This window comes from Moschus berezovskii, chromosome 6, assembly GCF_049115385.1.
Source record: "Moschus berezovskii isolate FMDL1 chromosome 6, NW_MosBer_1.0, whole genome shotgun sequence".
In the NCBI taxonomy this organism is placed as follows: Eukaryota; Metazoa; Chordata; class Mammalia; order Artiodactyla; family Moschidae; genus Moschus; species Moschus berezovskii.
In genome coordinates, this window is record NC_142465.1 from 61208010 (window position 1) to 61224474 (window position 16465).

The 16465-nt window shown below is 38.7% G+C and overlaps 1 protein-coding gene across 21 annotated transcripts in view; it reads left to right on the top strand.

Moving 5' to 3' along the window:
- R3HDM2 (R3H domain containing 2) overlaps positions 1-16465 on the top strand; it is a 160072-nt gene that overhangs the window by 50611 nt on the left and 92996 nt on the right. For 10 of the 21 annotated variants that reach the window (XM_055395885.2, XM_055395886.2, XM_055395884.2 and 7 more), the window contains one exon: positions 12356-12446. The exons of 9 other annotated variants lie outside the window; for them this stretch is intronic. In XM_055395885.2, coding sequence (XP_055251860.1) covers positions 12431-12446 — 16 coding nt within the window. In that variant the 5' untranslated portion in view covers positions 12356-12430. Of the gene's footprint in view, positions 1-12355; positions 12455-16465 lie in introns of all 21 variants that reach the window. 2 more of the 21 variants (XM_055395889.2, XM_055395890.2) reach the window with 1 other exon arrangement.

Below are 16465 nucleotides of genomic sequence, written 5' to 3' on the forward strand. Positions count from 1 at the left end.
ACACATATATTAGTTAATTTGAAATTATTCCACAGTTCACTGCTTTGTTCATTTTATTTTTTTCTTCTGTTTTTGGTTAGTTTCTAGTCCTATGTTCTCAAATTTTTTCTCCTAATTTATTCTGTTAAAAATTTTAATCTGCTGTTAGTCTTACATAGTGTGGTTTTATCTCTAATATGTCAGGTTTTTTTTTTTTTTACTTCTAACATGCTTAGTTTTTTCTTTATAATTTTGCATATATCAGTTCAGTCACTCAGTTGTATTCAAATCTTTGCAAAGCCATGGACTGCAGCATGCCAGGCTTCCCTATCCATCACCAACTCCTGGAGCCTACTCAAACTCATGTCTGTCACGTTGGTGATACCATCCAACCATCTCATCCTCTGTCGTCCCCTTCTCCTCCTGCCTTCAATCTTTCCCAGCATCAGGGTCTTTTCCAGTGAGTCAGTTCTTCCCATCAGGTGGCCAAAGTATTGGAGTTTCAGCTTCAGCGTCAGTTCTTCAATGAATACTTAGGACCGATTTCCTTTGGGGTTGACTGGTTTGATCTCCTTGCAGTCCAAGGGACTCTCAAGAGTCTTCTCCAACACCACAGTTCAAAAGCATCGATTCTTTGACGCTCAGCTTTCTTCACAGTCCAACTCTCACATCCATACATGACCACTGGAAAAACCATAGCCTTGACTAGATGGACCTTTGTTGGTAAAGTAATGTCTCTGCTTTTTACTGTGCTGTCTAGGTTGGTCATAGCTTTTCTTCCAAGGAGGAGGCATCGTTTAATTTCATGGCTACAGTCACCATCTGCAGTAATTTTTGAGCCCAGAAAAATAAAGTCTGACACTCTTTCCACATTTTTGCCATCTATTTGCCGTGAAGAGATGGGACTGGATGCTATGATCTTAGTTTTCTGAATGTTGAGTTTTATGCCAACTTTTTCATTCTCCTCTTTCACTTTCATCAAGAGGCTTTTAGTTCTTCTTCGCTTTCTGCCGTAAGGGTGGTGTCATCTGCATATCTGAGGTTATTGATATTTCTCCCGGCAATCTTGATACCAGCTTGTGCTTCATCCAGTCCAGCATTTCTCATGATGTACTCTGCATATAAGTTAAATAAGCAGCGTGACAATACACAGCCTTGATGTACTCCTTTCCTGATTTTGAACCAGTCTGTTGTTCCATGTCCAGTTCTAACTGTTGCTTCTTGACCTGCATACAGATTTCTCAGGAGGCAGGTCAAGTGGTGTGGTATTCCCATCTCTTCAAGAATTTTCCATAATTTGCTGTGATCCACACAGTCAAAGGCTTTGGTGTAGTCAATAAAGCAGAAATAGATGTTTTTCTGGAATTCTCTTGCTTTTACAATGATCCAACGGATGTTGGCAATTTGATCTCTGGTTCCTCTGCCTTTTCTGAATCCATCTTGAACATGTGGAGGTTCATGATTCATGTACTGTTGAAGCCTGGCTTGGAGAATATATTTGCATATATAGTTATAATAATTTTCTAAATGTCTTTCTTTACTAATTCTATAGTCTACATTGTTTCTTAGTCATTTATCTTTTCATTAGGAAATAAGTGTAATTTACAAGAAGTTGCACATGTTCCATGTGTTTTTCACACATTTTCTCCCAGTGGTATCAGTTTGTATAATTATAGGACCATATCAAGCTATCAAATTGATATTGGTATAGTCTGCAGAGTTTATTCACACCTGGTCAGCATTTTAGATCTATTCCCTTGTGTATATTAGTGTGCATGTAGTTCTTATGGAATTTCATCACATGTGAATTTGTATATCTGCAGCCACCACCATGGAGATACAGAACAGTTTTATTCCCACAAGAATTTTTCCTGTTGCCCCTACCCTTTTTTTGGCTGCACTGTGCAGCATGTGGGATCTTCCCAGCCAGTTCCCTGTGCCCTCTGCATTGGGAATGCAGTTTGAACCACTGGACCACCTGGGAAGTCCCCGTTGTCCTTTTAAAACCACTCCTACCTCCCTCCACCCCGCTAATAAACCTGTAACCCTGACAACCAGAATCTGTTCTCCATCTTTATAATATTGTCATTTCAAAACATTTTCTTTGCATTTGCCACTTTTAAATTATTTATTTTTGGCTTTGCTGGGTCTTCATTGCTGCTCATGGGCTTTCTCTAGTTGTGGTGAGCAGGGGCTACTCTTCAGTGTGGTGTGTGGGCTTCTCACTGCAGTGGCTTCTCTTGTTGCAGAGCACAGACTCTAGGTGCATGGGCTTCAGTTGTTGTGGCTCTCGGCCTCTAGAGTGCAGGCTCAGTAGTTGTGGTCCATGGGCTTAGTTACTCTTGAGGCATGTGGAATCTTCCCCAGGCAGGGATCAAACCTGTGTCCCCTGGATTTGCAGACAGATTCACTAGGGAAGTCCTCAAAATGTTATTTAAAAGGAATCATACACCATGTAACCCTTTAAGATTGACCTTTTCCCCCCTTACTCAGCATCAGTTCAGTTCAGTTGCTCAGTCGTGTCCATCTCTTTGCAACCCCATGAACCACAGCACGCCAGGCCTCCCTGTCCATCACCAACTCCCGGAGTGCACTTAAACTCATGTCCATCGAGTCGGTGATGCCATCCAGCCATCTGATTCTCTGTCGTCCCCGTCTCCTCCTACCCCAATCCCTCCTAGCATCAGAGTCTTTTCCAGTGAGTCAGCTCTTCGCATGAGGTGGCCAAAGTATTGGAGTTTCAGCTTTAGCATCAGTCCTTCCAGTGAACACCCAGGATTGATCTCCTTTAGAATGGACTGGTTGGATCTCCTTGCAGTCCAAGGGACTCTCAAGAGTCTTCTCCAGCACCACAGTTCAAAAGCATCAATTCTTCGGCGCTCAGCTTTCTTCACAGTCCAACTCTCACATCCATACATGACCACGGGAAAAACCATAGCCTTGACTAGACGGACCTTTGTTGGCAAAGTAATGTCTCTGCTTTTTAATATGCTATCTAGGGTGGTCATAACTTTCCTTCCAAGGAGTAAGCGTCTTTTAATTTCATGGCTGCAATCAGCATCCGCAGTGATTTTGGAGCCCCAAAAAATAAAGTCTGACACTGTTTCCACTGTTTCCCCATCTATTTCCCATGAAGTGATGGGACCAGATGCCATGATCTTCGTTTTCTGAATGTTGAGCTTCAAGCCAACCTTTTCACTCTCCTCTTTCACTTTCATCAAGAGGCCTTTGAGTTCCTCTTCACTTTCTGCCAATAGGGGTGGTGTCATCTGCATATCTGAGGTTATTGAGATTTCTCCCGGCAATCTTGATTCCAGCTTGTGCTTCTTCCAGCCCAGCGTTCCTCATGATGTACTCTGCATATAAGTTAAATAAGCAGGGTGACAATATACAACCTTGACGTATTCCTTTTCCTATTTGGAACCAGTCTGTTGTTCCATGTCCAGTTCTAACTGTTGCTTCCTGACCTGAATACAGGTTTCTCAAGAGGCAGGTCAGGTGGTCTGGGATTCCCATTTCTTTCAGAATTTTCCACAGTTTATTGTGATCCACACAGTCAAAGGCTTTGGCATAGTCAATGAAGCAGAAATAGATGTTTTTCTGGAACTCTCTTGCTTTCTCCATGATCCAGTGGATGTTGGCAATTTGACCTCTGGTGCCTCTGCCTTTTCTAAAAGCTGCTTGAACATCTGGAAGTTCATGATTCACATATTGCTGAAGCCTAGCTTGGAGAATTTTGAGCATGACTTTACTAGCGTGTGAGATGAGTGCAATTGTGTGGTCGTTTGAGCATTCTTTGGCATTCCCCACATTACTCAGCATAATTCCCTTGAAATCCATATACGTTGTTGTGTGTATCAATAGTGCCTGTTGCTCAGTAGTGTTCCGTGGTGGCTATCCCAAGTCTGTTTAAACATTCATGTGTTGAAAGATTTTTGTGTTGGCTCCAGTTTCAGGCTATTGTGAATAAGGCTATACATTTATATACATGTGAACATTCATATACATGTTTTTGTATAAGTTTTTATTTTTCTAGAATAAAGGTCCAGATTACAGTTGCTTAATAACATGGTAACTGCGTATTTCATTTCATAAGAAACTGCTTTACTTTCTTCCAGAGTGGCTGTGCCATGTTATATTCCTACCAGTGATCCAGTTTTTCTGCATCCTTGCCAGCATTTGATATTGACAGTATTTTTTATTTTAGCCATTATGATAGGTGTGTAGTGATATCTCATTATGGTTTTAATTTGTATTTCCCTAATGGTTGATTTTCAATATGTCTGTTCATGTCTACTGCCCATTTTTTTTTTTTTTTGTTTCTTTACTGTTGAGTTTGAGAATTCTTTATATATTCTGTATACAAGTCTTTTGTTGGTTATGTGGTTTGCAGATTTTTTTCTCCAATCTGTTGCTTACTGTAACTCCTTTGCTCTCTCTGGCTCTCACTCCTGTGTTCTCCACTTAGGAAGCCTGTAGGAACATGCCTGAGTTTCCCTTAGACTCTTTCTTCCTTTTAATATTTCTTGGAAACTCTTTAGGCATTAAACTTAGGTAATATAGAACTTGGTTGGGGCTTCCCAGGTGGCTCAGTGATGAAGAATCTGCCTGGCAACACAGGAGTCGCAAAAGGCACGGGATCGATTCCTGGTTTGGGAAGATCTCACTTCAGTAGGAAATGGCAACCCACTCCAGTATTCTTCCCTGAAAAATCCCGTGGATAGAGGAGCCTGGTCGGCTACGGTCCATAGGGTTGCAAAGAGTCAGAGATAGACTGAGCACGCAGTATAATACAGAGCTTACCTTTTCCTCATCTCTTAGGAATCATTGTCCTTCATTGCCTGATGTTCAGTGTCTTAAACACCAGTGTTTTGTACATTTGTCTGATTTTTTTATTATTTCTGCCAGGAATATAAATATCATTCCTGTTATTCCAAGTTAGTTAGAAGTGAAATCCCCATCCCACTCTCAGAATTTTCAGTAACACTAGGAACATCCATTGTTATTAACTACTGTCCAAAAATTCCTTCCTTTCTCAGATTGTTTTTTAAAAAGGGTGGGCATAAGGTGGGAATGGAGGCTAAATATAACTCAGACAAAAGATACTTCTGATGTTGTTCAGTGTCTCTTGAAGCCCAGGTACTTTCAGAAGTTTGCAAATCAATCAGATACAGGTTTAGAGCTAGAAATAGGTCAGCTACCATAGAACACAATGATGATGTGAAAAGATTTTTGTGACAGCTTGTGTGTGATAATATATCCTTTCTTGTTCAGGGTTCTGTTTGGATGTAATGCTAGATTCTGGATATTTTCAAATATCTTTATTGTTATCCTTACAGTCCTTGTCTTGAATGAATGACCGTATTTTTAAAATCACATTTTCTTTTATCTAAAGGGTAGAGTTAACCAGTTAAAAAAGTTGCTTTTTAAGCTTAGGTGCATCTAGCTGGGTAATTCTCCTTTGACCTTTATTATTAGTTTTGGAGCTTACATCAGAGCTTTTGATGTTTTAATATGTATACAAGTGTTTCTTAAAGAGTTTGCTCTGCATTTCAAAACTGAACTTGCCTGTGTAAAATTCAAAGAGATAAGCATTGCCACAGGATCATGTAGCTATCAAACACTTGAAGGAAATACTTCTTTGGAGTTATTTTGTAGAATGAGGACACATTTCAGCAATTTGTTAACTGAGCTCTGGGAAGCTGCTAGAGTCACCTTTAGAATAGAGCTGTCTCTGCTTATGCTAGTCTCATTAGGAAAGTTTTACTTCTATTCCCAGTCTATTGCTTCTGCTGATGTACAGGGGCATAGCTTGGTATATTATTAGTCAGCTGATTTTCCGCAGTGTGTATCATGGATGCCTTGCACAAAATGGTTACTCAGTGAGTGAGTACTTGTTGCATGAATGAATGAATGCCTTTTCATTGAGTCACTGCTTTGGTCAGTTCCTTTCGTATGTTTTGTCCAGGATCTTTCCTTTTCTATCTGTATCCTTTTGGTCATTTTCTTGGGTCTGCATTTCCTCCAGAGGGTGGACAGAGAAGGCAAAAAAGATGAACCAGAAATCATTCTATTGTTTGTAAATAACTCCGATAAGGAAAGAGTACTGTATGAGAAGAAATTGAAACTCCTGCCTAAAATGAGGTTTTAAAATTAATACTGGATTTCACTTATCTTCTCTATTTTTCTTGCCATTACTAATGCTGAATTGGTGCTTTGCTTTTCTTCAGCATCCTGAGCAGCTTTTTACTCTTTAGTTTAGAGCTGGTGATAAGAGAATTCCATGGACTGTATAGTTCATGGGGTCACAAAGAGTCAGACACGACTGAGCAACTTCACTTTCACTTTCACATGCTGCTTTAGTTTTCATTTTTATCTCTAATTTTTGTAACCTTTTCTTTTCTTCTATGTGGAATTCTTTTCTACTTCTTTATTCCTTAAATATTGGTGTATCCTGAAACCTCTGCTCACCTTTCTAGTCTTTTCTGCTGTTAATCTGCCACTGTTCTCACCATGCACTCTCCCTTTAAAATCCAAGGTTTCAGCTCCTGTCACAATCTGGTCGTCGAGTTATCCAGTTCTATCAGTGTAACTGCCTACTGGGCACTTTATGTCAGTACATCACATATATACCATGTTTTTTTAAGTAGAGCTTTATTCTTTCTTTCTTTATATTCTCCTTCAATATACATATCTCAGAAAACTGAGAAATGTCTATGTACCCCAGTTCTCAAACTTTTTGGTATCATAATCTCTTTACACTCTTGGAAATTACCAGAGCCTCCAAAAGAGCTTTTGTTTATGTAGGTTATATCTATCAATATTAATGTATTAGAAATTAAAACTGAGAAATTTAAAACACATTAGTTCAAGTATGATAATAAATCCATTACATGTTAACATAAAAGTGAATTAAATATTTTTTTCCCACAACAGCAACAAAATTTATAAGAAATGTGTCATTGTTTTTAATTTTTTCAAATAATTTAGTGTTGGGGTTAATAGAATACAGATGAATTTCATATCTGCTTTTCATTCAGTTAGTTGTGATATTACATGTCATGTGAAAGTGAAGTCGCTCAGTCGTGTCCGACTCTTTGCGACCCCATGGACTGTATGTAGCCCACCAGGCTCCTCAGTCCTTGGAATTTTCCAGGCAAGAGTACTGGAGTGGGTTGCCATTTCGGAAAATGCTCTTGTGTATCTTTGAGATACACGAAAAGGATGAATAAGGTTTCACATGCTTATAAAAATGGTTTTGATCTAGCATATTCCTTGAAAAAGTCTTAGGCATTCCCAGGCCACACTTTGAGAGCTGCTTTTGTCTCTGGTTGCCTGGAGGTCCTCTTTGACTTCTCCCTATCATCATATATGTCTCCTGTGTCACCATGTCTTAATGATTCTACCTCCTTAATGCTTCTTGGATCAGAGTCCCTTCATTCTCCAGCCAGAATGCTTATCTCATCTTTCCCCTAGTTAGTGTCTCTGCCTCTAGTTTATCTGCTTTCTTAACCCATTACTTTTGTAGCAAAAGTAGTCTTTTTAAAATAGAAATAAAATCATGTATCTCCTTTCTGGATGTCCTTTATAAGTTTCCCACTGCTTTAGTTAGTACACCAGATTAATGTACATATATATTTGGTTGTGCTGGGTCCATGTAGGATCTAGTTCCCTGCCCAGGGGTTAAACCTAGAGCCCCTGCATTGGGAGTGTGGAGTCTTAGCCACAGGACCACCAGGAAGTCCCACTACACAAGATGTTTCATGAGCCTGTTTCCCTAACCTCTAACTTCTTTTGCAGCCACTTTTCTGTGGGTGTCTTATGGTATAGCTTTTTTAATGCGATACTTGCAGTTCTGAGAAAACATCATGGTGACCCATACATCTGTATTAATGATATTATTGTTTGTTGGGTTCACATTATGTTCCTGGCATTATTCTTTACATGTATTATCTCATTTAATCTTCACACAGTGTTCCAAATGAAGTACTCTTACATTTCATTTTATAGATGAAGAAACTGAAGTTTAGAAAGATTAAGTATCTGGCTTCACATTATCCAGTTGTTAAATATGGAATCTAGATATGTTTCTCCATTTCCTGTTTGGCTGTTTTTCCTTGATGATTAGGTTTAAGCATCTCCTTCTGGAAGCCTTCCCTCCAGTGTGATTTAGATGACCGCTTCCTCTATTCCCATTTGACCTTGTAAGCAGCTCTAGCTAGCACTTAGCACATTAGAACTTACATATTTGTCTCCTGTACCATTAATTTTCCTAGTAGGTACAGGAAGGGAACTTCATTCTTCTGGCGTAGGAAAATTAGTCTGCATCCCAGAATATTTATCTCTAAAAGGAGAGTGCATATTGAGGGCCTTAAAACCTAATGTCACTCTGGACCTACTTACTCTGTTCATTCTATACCAGCAAGGCCCTCAATTTCAGAGAAACCATAAAACAGTTAAGAATATTTCTATATTAATTCTTCCAAGTTTAAAAAATAGTGTCCCTGATCTTGTTTTGGTTTATGTTGTTTAGTCTTTAAGTCTTTTCCAACTCTTTTGCGCCCCAATGGACTGTAGCCCACCAGTCTCCTTTGTCCATGGGATTTCCCAGGCAAGAATTTTGGAGTGGGTTGCCATTTCCTTCTCCAGGAGATCTTCCTGACCAGGGATCAGATACACATCTTCTGCTTTGGCAGGTGGATTCTTTACCACTGAGCCACTCAGGAAAGCCCTAAGGGAAGCTGAGGCACCAAGAAAAGAAGTAACTTATTCAACATCACACAGTTTTTAAGTGGCAGGTGTGGAATTAGAAATCTCTAAAAACAATACTGTACAGAATACTGAATACTTTTTACCCCAGGATCTCATAGTGCAGTCTTTGTTAGGGTAAAGATAAATGAGGAATAGAGGTAAAATTATATGGTGCAACTCTACTGTCAGGAACTTATAGAAAGTGATAATTTACTATAGATTTTTAAAAATGTATTTTCTTTTTAAAACACCATCTTGTTAGTATGAATGAAAGGATCTTTCTTGTTATCTTTATTACAAAATTAATATCAGTTCTGAGCTTCCTGCACAATTCAATTCTTACTTTTCCAGTGAATAATAGCAACAAGAAGTCTCACATTTTAGTTGAGACTTAGGAAGCTGATAATCATTTTTCTTCTTCTAGCAACTTACCTTAGGTATTTCCAGAATCCTATTTTCTTAATTTATTTGAGAGATACATCTCCCCAACCCCCACCCCCATCCCTTAAGCATTGCTCTGGATGTTTAATTTTAAGAATGCTAATTAGCTTCAGTAATTACACACCTTGAGGCATGTCTAGACATTTATAGCTTTGTATTTTTGGTTTGGAATAGGATGTGTTGGAACTTTTTGCCTTTTGTGTCTTTTTTTCTTTTTTTCAAGAAAGCTTTGAATTTAGTTCATGGAGGAGCTTGTTAATCTAAATTCAGTCATGGAATTTAGGGCTACTGCAGATTTATTTAGCCAGTATCCAGAAATATGATACTTATTTTTTGCTAATAGTATTTTGAAGTCACCAAAAGTAGTTCTTTAAGATGATGCCGTATGTTGTAGATGGGTTTTGGAATCAGACCAATATGGAGAATGTATGTAATTTTATTAAACAACCAGCCTAGTTTTAGGGTTTGTGTGAATCCAAAAGCACATCCACAACAGGTCCCCTTTGTTGACACATTTTTAATTCTCAGTTATTTAGGGTTTGCTGCCACACTATCTTTTTACCAGCCTTCCTTCTGTCTCTCTGAAAGTGTTAGGTACAATGTTGTCAATGTTTTAGTCTGTTTCAGAATAGATATGTTTCCAAATTACGTATTTCTGCCACAATATTTTAACCTTTAGTTTGAAAATAAGCATTCACCAAAGAGATAAGTGGATTGGTTTAAGAAAATTTGAAAGTCATAATGTTTCTTAGAAAAGATTTGTTTATTTATTTGTGGCTGCGCTGGGTCTTCATTGCCAGGCAGGCTTTCTCTAGTTGTGGTGAATGGGGGCTACACTTCGCAGTGGTTGCACGGGCTTCTTACTGCAGTGGCTTCTCTTGTTGCAGAGCACAAACTCTAGGGGTGTGGGCTTAAGTAGTTGCAGCTCTTATGGGCTCAGAGCACTGGCTCAGTAGTTGTGACAAATGGACTTGGTTACTCCATGGCATGTGGGATCTTCCCAGACTAGACCTGTGTCCCCTGCATTGACAGGTGGATTCTCAACCACTCGACCACCAGGGAAACCCCCATAATAATGTTTTTGAGAATGTGATGGGGTGCAGGATATGGTTTATAGACTTACTTTGAGCTCTTTAAGAGCTGATAGGATTGGCCTATGCAAGATTCAGTGGGCTTAGGGAGAAAAGCATGAGAGATATGCAGAAAGGTGCTTTTTCCTTAAACTGCTCTTTTGGATATCTTTCTACTACATCCCATCATATTTGGAGCTCAAAATAAGAACTTCAGTATAATTTAGTTAATTGGATTATGCTCTCTGGTAGGATTATGTGTGAAATTACTGAGTATTTTTAGTATCCCTGTGCAGGAAGGTGAGGCATCAAGTTAAGGAGAACAAAATTGTCCTATATTAAAGACATACTCTACAGTTTCAGTTAGTTTCATTTCTAAGGAAACTGTTCTGAAATTAGAGGAAGCAGCTAAGTAGTAGACAGTGGTTTATTTGTTATGCCAAGAACTGTCTGAGAGTAAGGAATATAACAGTGAAAAGAAAAGGAAAAATCCTTGCCCTTGTACAGCTTACATTCCCCCCCGCCCCAGTTTTATCTAGATACAATTGACATGTAACTCTGAATAAGTTTAAGATGTACTGCATGATGACTTGGAATAAGAAAGGATTACTGCAAAAAGTTTTATTAATATTTATCTCTTTGTGTAGTTTTAAAAATTGGAGCTTAACATTTTACTGGGAGAAATTATCAATGCCATCAAACTTCCATGGAATTAATGTGGAATTCCTTAAAGTGAGACTTATAGATGGTGGTGTTTTGCTTGTAGTTTCTCTTTGTCTTTGGTACCTATTTTGCCCTTCCAGGGAGAAATGTGATGGCAGAACATGTAATAAATGATAGTTTCAGTTTGTCACAGATTTGCTGAGCATCAGGCGCCCTGTAAAATAATTTTGAAAATTATTTAATTGCATTAAAATCCTACATTGGCATTTTTAACTTACTTATTTTACAGATCAGTTAAGTGAGGGTTATAGAGGTGGCTACTACTCAGATCACACAGCTGATGTGTGATGTGGCTAGGTAGACCTGTTCCCGACAATTTTAAGTCCCAGGATGAAAGTGTGAATGAAAGCGTATATTCCATGTGTTTAGATATTTCAGTTTTGAATCAGAATTTTATTTATTTGGCTGCTTCTGGTCTTAGTTGCAGCACACAGGATCTCCGTTGCGTCATGTGGGATTTTTCATTGCGGTGCACAGACTCTCTAGCTGTGCTCAGGCTCAGGAGTTGTGGCCTATGGGCCTAATTGCTCTGCGGCATGTGGGATCTTAGTTCCCTGACCAGGGATCAAACCTGCATCCCCTACATTGCAAGGCAGATTCTTAACCCTGGACCACCAGGGATTCCCGAAATCAGAATTTTAAACACAACTTTGGGGAAAAAAAATTGTCCTCCTGCTTAGATATATTTTCATAATGTCCTGGAAGGTCAGAATTCTTGGACTCCTCAAAGTTCTGAGACAGGAAGGGGGTAGTACAGGGATGTCCTCTTAAGTCTAGTCTCCGTCTACATCCGTCTCATCATCTGTCCCTTGCCCACCATTCAGACCGTGGGATGAGAACAACAAGTATTGTCTGTTGAGGATGGAGTTTGAGGAGAGACCCTCTGAAGGCCCTGAAAGTAAGTTTGAGCCTTGGGCAGGGCATTCTAGAATCCAGAGACTATAGTTGGTGATGGTAGAGTCAGGGGCTTCCGGTAGGTGTGGCACCTTGGTCCTGTAAGCATCTTGCCCTGAGGGGATAGACAGGTCAGAAGAGCATCAGAGTGAATCTGTCTGAAGTACAAGACTCAGAATAGGCTTTCTTTACAATAGCCGAGGGTGGTACTAGCACCAGGACTTAAACTCAGGTATATTTGACTATACTGTCCTTTGTCAACAGTGAGAAAGTGTGGATTTACATAGAAAGGACATGATTGTTTATTGTTTAGTGAGTGCAGCAGGTATGGAAAACAGCTAATTTGACCATGTTTTGTCATGCTTGGAGAAGTGCTTTGAAGTTGGCTTTTTTTTTTTCTTTTGATATGGACCTTTTTTAAAAAAAATGTTTATTGAATTTGCTACAGTATTGATTATATTATTTATGTTTCGGTGTTTTGGCCGAGATGCACGTAGAACCTGAACCCCCTGCATTGGAAGGCGAAGTCTTAACCACTGAACTGCCAGGGAAGTCCTGGAGAAGTGCTTTGGATGGATCATGTTTTCAGTAAGCCAGTATGTTTTACCTTTTAACATACTATTTAGTATTTAATCTTAGATTCTAGAGAATTTAAGAGTGGGAGAAAAAAAAAACAAATGAAAGTTGTTCTAAGTGTGTTCTGATCTTTCTGCAGTTTAAGTTAAATGACTATGAGGAGACATAACCAAATTTTCTTTTGAAGATAGGTGAGGCAGAAGCATATTGGTCTGTTTATGCATTGGTCTGGAGTTTATGCTGAACAAGAATTTCTTCAGTACTGCCTGCTTTGCTTAGTTAGAATGAAACATTTATAGAAGGACAAGATTATGGTTTCTGTTGTATATTATACTTTAAAGGTAGATTCAGTTCAGTTCAGTCGCTCAGTTGTGTCAGACTCTTTGCGACCCCATGAATCACAGCACGCCAGGCCTCCCTGTCCATCACCAATTCCCAGAGTTCACTCAAACTCATGTCCATCGAGTCGGTGATGCCATCCAGCCATCTCATTCTCTGTCGTCCCCGTCTCCTCCCACCCCCAATCCCTCCCAGCATCAGATTCTTTTTGCAGTGAGTCAACTCGTTGCATGAGGTGGTCAAAGTATTGGAGTTTCAGCTTTAGCATAAGTCCTTCCAGTGAACACCCAGGATTGATCTCCTTTAGAATGGACTGGTTGGATCTCGTTGCAGTCCAAGGGACTCTCAAGAGTCTTCTCCGACACCACAGTTCAAAAGCATCAATTCTTTGGTGATCAGCTTTCTTCACAGATTAGGCATCATTATATAGTCTTAAAATTTTCAGTTGTCTGAAATTGATCTTAGAATTAGGAAGAGAGAGTGGTGTGTGTTTTGGTGGCTGTGAAGAATTGCCGTTTGGATGTAGAATATTAGATTTTCATTATACAGATTGTTGAGTTTGTAGAATACTTCTGGGTTCTAGTCATTCTTATATTAATAGTCCACAAGATACCAGTCTTAAGAAAGACTGTCCAGCCACACTATTCCTCAGACCCCATTCTTGAAGCATTCTTGAGTAGATTGAAACCTGGAAAATCTACATGAACCCATGATCTTGGATTATCCTCATCTAATTATAAATTTGTTCTTTTTTTTTTTTTTGACTGAGTTGCAAGGGCTGACGGGATCTTAGTTTCCTGACCAGGATGGAACACGGGCCCTTGACAGTGAAAATGTTGCATCCTAACCACTCGACTGCCAGGAAGTCCCAAATTCATCAGTTTTATCAGACTTAGAGTTTAATTTAAATGTGGAAATAATATAGTCATGACTTCTGTTCAGTTTTCAAGGTCCTCTTTTTTTTTTTTTAAACAGGAGAGAATCTTGTGTTTGCATGTGTTGCATGATCAGATCTGTTAGTGGTGGAAAACTGAATAGAAAAATCTTGAGTGCTGTGTACTCTCAATTTTTAGAGGTATAATTATTAGTAAGTCTAAATTGATGTTATACCGAGAATGTAGTGGTATGAAAAATAGAATTTTAATCCCCCTTCTAATTTTTTTCTTAAGAACATGTCTTCCCTATGTCATTTGGATTTGCTTTTTTTAAAAATGATACCTACTATTGCCAAATAGTACTATTGTTTATTACCTATCTTGTTACCAGCTTTGCCAAGTTCTTGGGAAAAGTACTTGTTTTTTGAAAAAGCACATTAGATTTCTGGCATCTGTTTTGAGTGACAATTTCAGCAGCATCCTGTATTGCAAATGGCTTGGGAATTGTTAACATAAATCATTTTCTCTTGACTCCTGATTCTTCCACCTAAGCTCTATTTTTAAGCCTTGCTGCTGTGCTCTAACTTGCAGCAGTTCTTTTCCTGAATTATTTATCATTGTTTGGAGCTGAATGGAGCAGTATGTTTTTTCGCCACTGCTCATTAGAACCCACGTGTCTGTCTTCGACTTGGTTGACAGATCTGGTTCATGTTAAATCCCACTGGCTCATCCTCGGAAGGCTGCATGGCAGTGTGGGTACAGGCCACAATCTGTGATGGCATTGTAAGATCATTCAGGCTTTTAGATTATTGTTATTTTGTTTTGGCACCAATGGGAAAGATAGAAGCTATGCCATGTGCTTCCCTTAGTCTCTATTCAAAGAGCGATTATTATGCTGATTTTTGTTATGAAGCTTATTTTATGTTTTTATAGTTATACTTTCAGGAGAGATGAGGAAGGAATCCCTACAAAAAAACGTGACATTGAACCAAGTTTCAAATTTAGTTATAAATATGACCCAGATACTTGGGGGCATTTTGAAATTCTTTGGTCTTGGCATATGGGTTGTGGGGAATTAATTTGTTTTGTTTGAGAGTACTTCTTCTCATTTCCTGTTCTTTCACTTTCTTAGAGATTGTAGACTTGGAAGAAGGGTGGCAAAATCGAAGAGTGAGACAGTTATTTTGAATGTTTCTTCCCTTTTCTATTTTCCAGTGCATCAGAAATGGTGTTTCTCTTTTTGTCTCTGTCCTGTGTTTTTCCTTCTTTTTTTTTTTTCCTCTTTGAAATGGGAGCACCCTACTATATGCATATTCTTTACTTTTTAAAATAATTTCCCCCTTATATATCATTGTAAACAGAAAGTACAGGTAGCTGTCACTAAGTTGGGCGAAAGAGAAACCTTGTTTGTCCCCACTGCCCTGTTGTCCATCTCCGAGTTTACTTCGGACCTTTTTAACAAAAGTCATAGTATAGACTTGGTTCCCATTCTTGCATAATGAAATGCTTTTATGTTTTGAACTAGAACAGGTTTTATAGCCTTCTGTTGCTTCTCACTGCTCAGTGATTGTAGGTTTTATCATTACGATCATTTCGCTACCCTGTGATAGTAGTTCTCAGTTGCATGAATCCAACATATCTCAGCAGGACCTAAGGACAGCCCCACTCACAGACTGTTCTGACATTTCATTAAATTCCTTTCTTTGGACTGTGTCAGCCAATTTGGACTGTGTCAGCCAAGTTAAACAAAATTAAATTTACTGTCTTGCCCCATGTGCTTTTGCTCTCCTCTGAGTTACGTTGACTCTCTCTCAATTCATTTCCATGACTTCTTGAAAAATCCAGTGCAAAATTATGTTCTTTAGGGAGCTTTCCATGGTTCAAACTACCCAGTTCTTATTAATTTGTATGTACTCCTAGTTTTTGTATTTATTCTATTTTCAAGTTGCTGATCATGTAAAGCATAGTCCTTGTACTCTAGGAAGTCTTTATCTTAGGAGGGAATCAGAGATGAATGGACTTATTATTCTAATTATTTTTTAACTTCTTTTGGTTTTAAATTTCACATATATATTTTTAAATTCCAGTTTTCATTTGTAAGAGCACAGGAGCAAGTATCTTGTTTTCTATAGAAGAAATCTGATGCACTGTTCCTACTGGTCTTAGCATGTGGTAGACAGCCACTTGCCTTAACATAGGGCAGTCTCATTGAATAATAATAGTTATCAGTGTAGGGAAAGAGGGACCCTAAGTTCTGGATATTCTCTATTTTGGATCTTTTATAATGATGAGAAGACTAAGACTACAGTCTTACTTGGAATTATATTTTGGAAACTAAAATGACACAGATTACAGATTGAAAGTTCAGAAGATATGCTTGGTTTCTGAAGTAGCTATCTAAGTTTTGTCTGCATAATGAAATTAGAGCATATTTATTACTGGCATGCTAGAAGGATGGCTTACCTGAGCAAAAGGTCTATCCCTGACAGTCTGATGGTATAATTGTACATTCTTAATAGATTTGAGTTCGTCTTAGTTTACTGTGAAAGTCTTTTAGGTGACGTTCAAAATTAGAAACGCATATTATCTGCAGAGCTGTTAACCTTATTTCCAGCCCCCCTTGACAGTATACATGCATGAGTTTACCTTAGAAATCTTAATTCAGAGCTAATGTCCCTGATCTTTTAAGAAGTGGAGCTGTGTTTCATTTTCCTAGCACTTCTATCACTTGATGATGTTAAGGTGCTAGGGTAGTAGGAGGGGATAGGAAAAGTGAGATTTGGCATCATGAAGGTTCCTGAGTGAAGACTAGAAGGA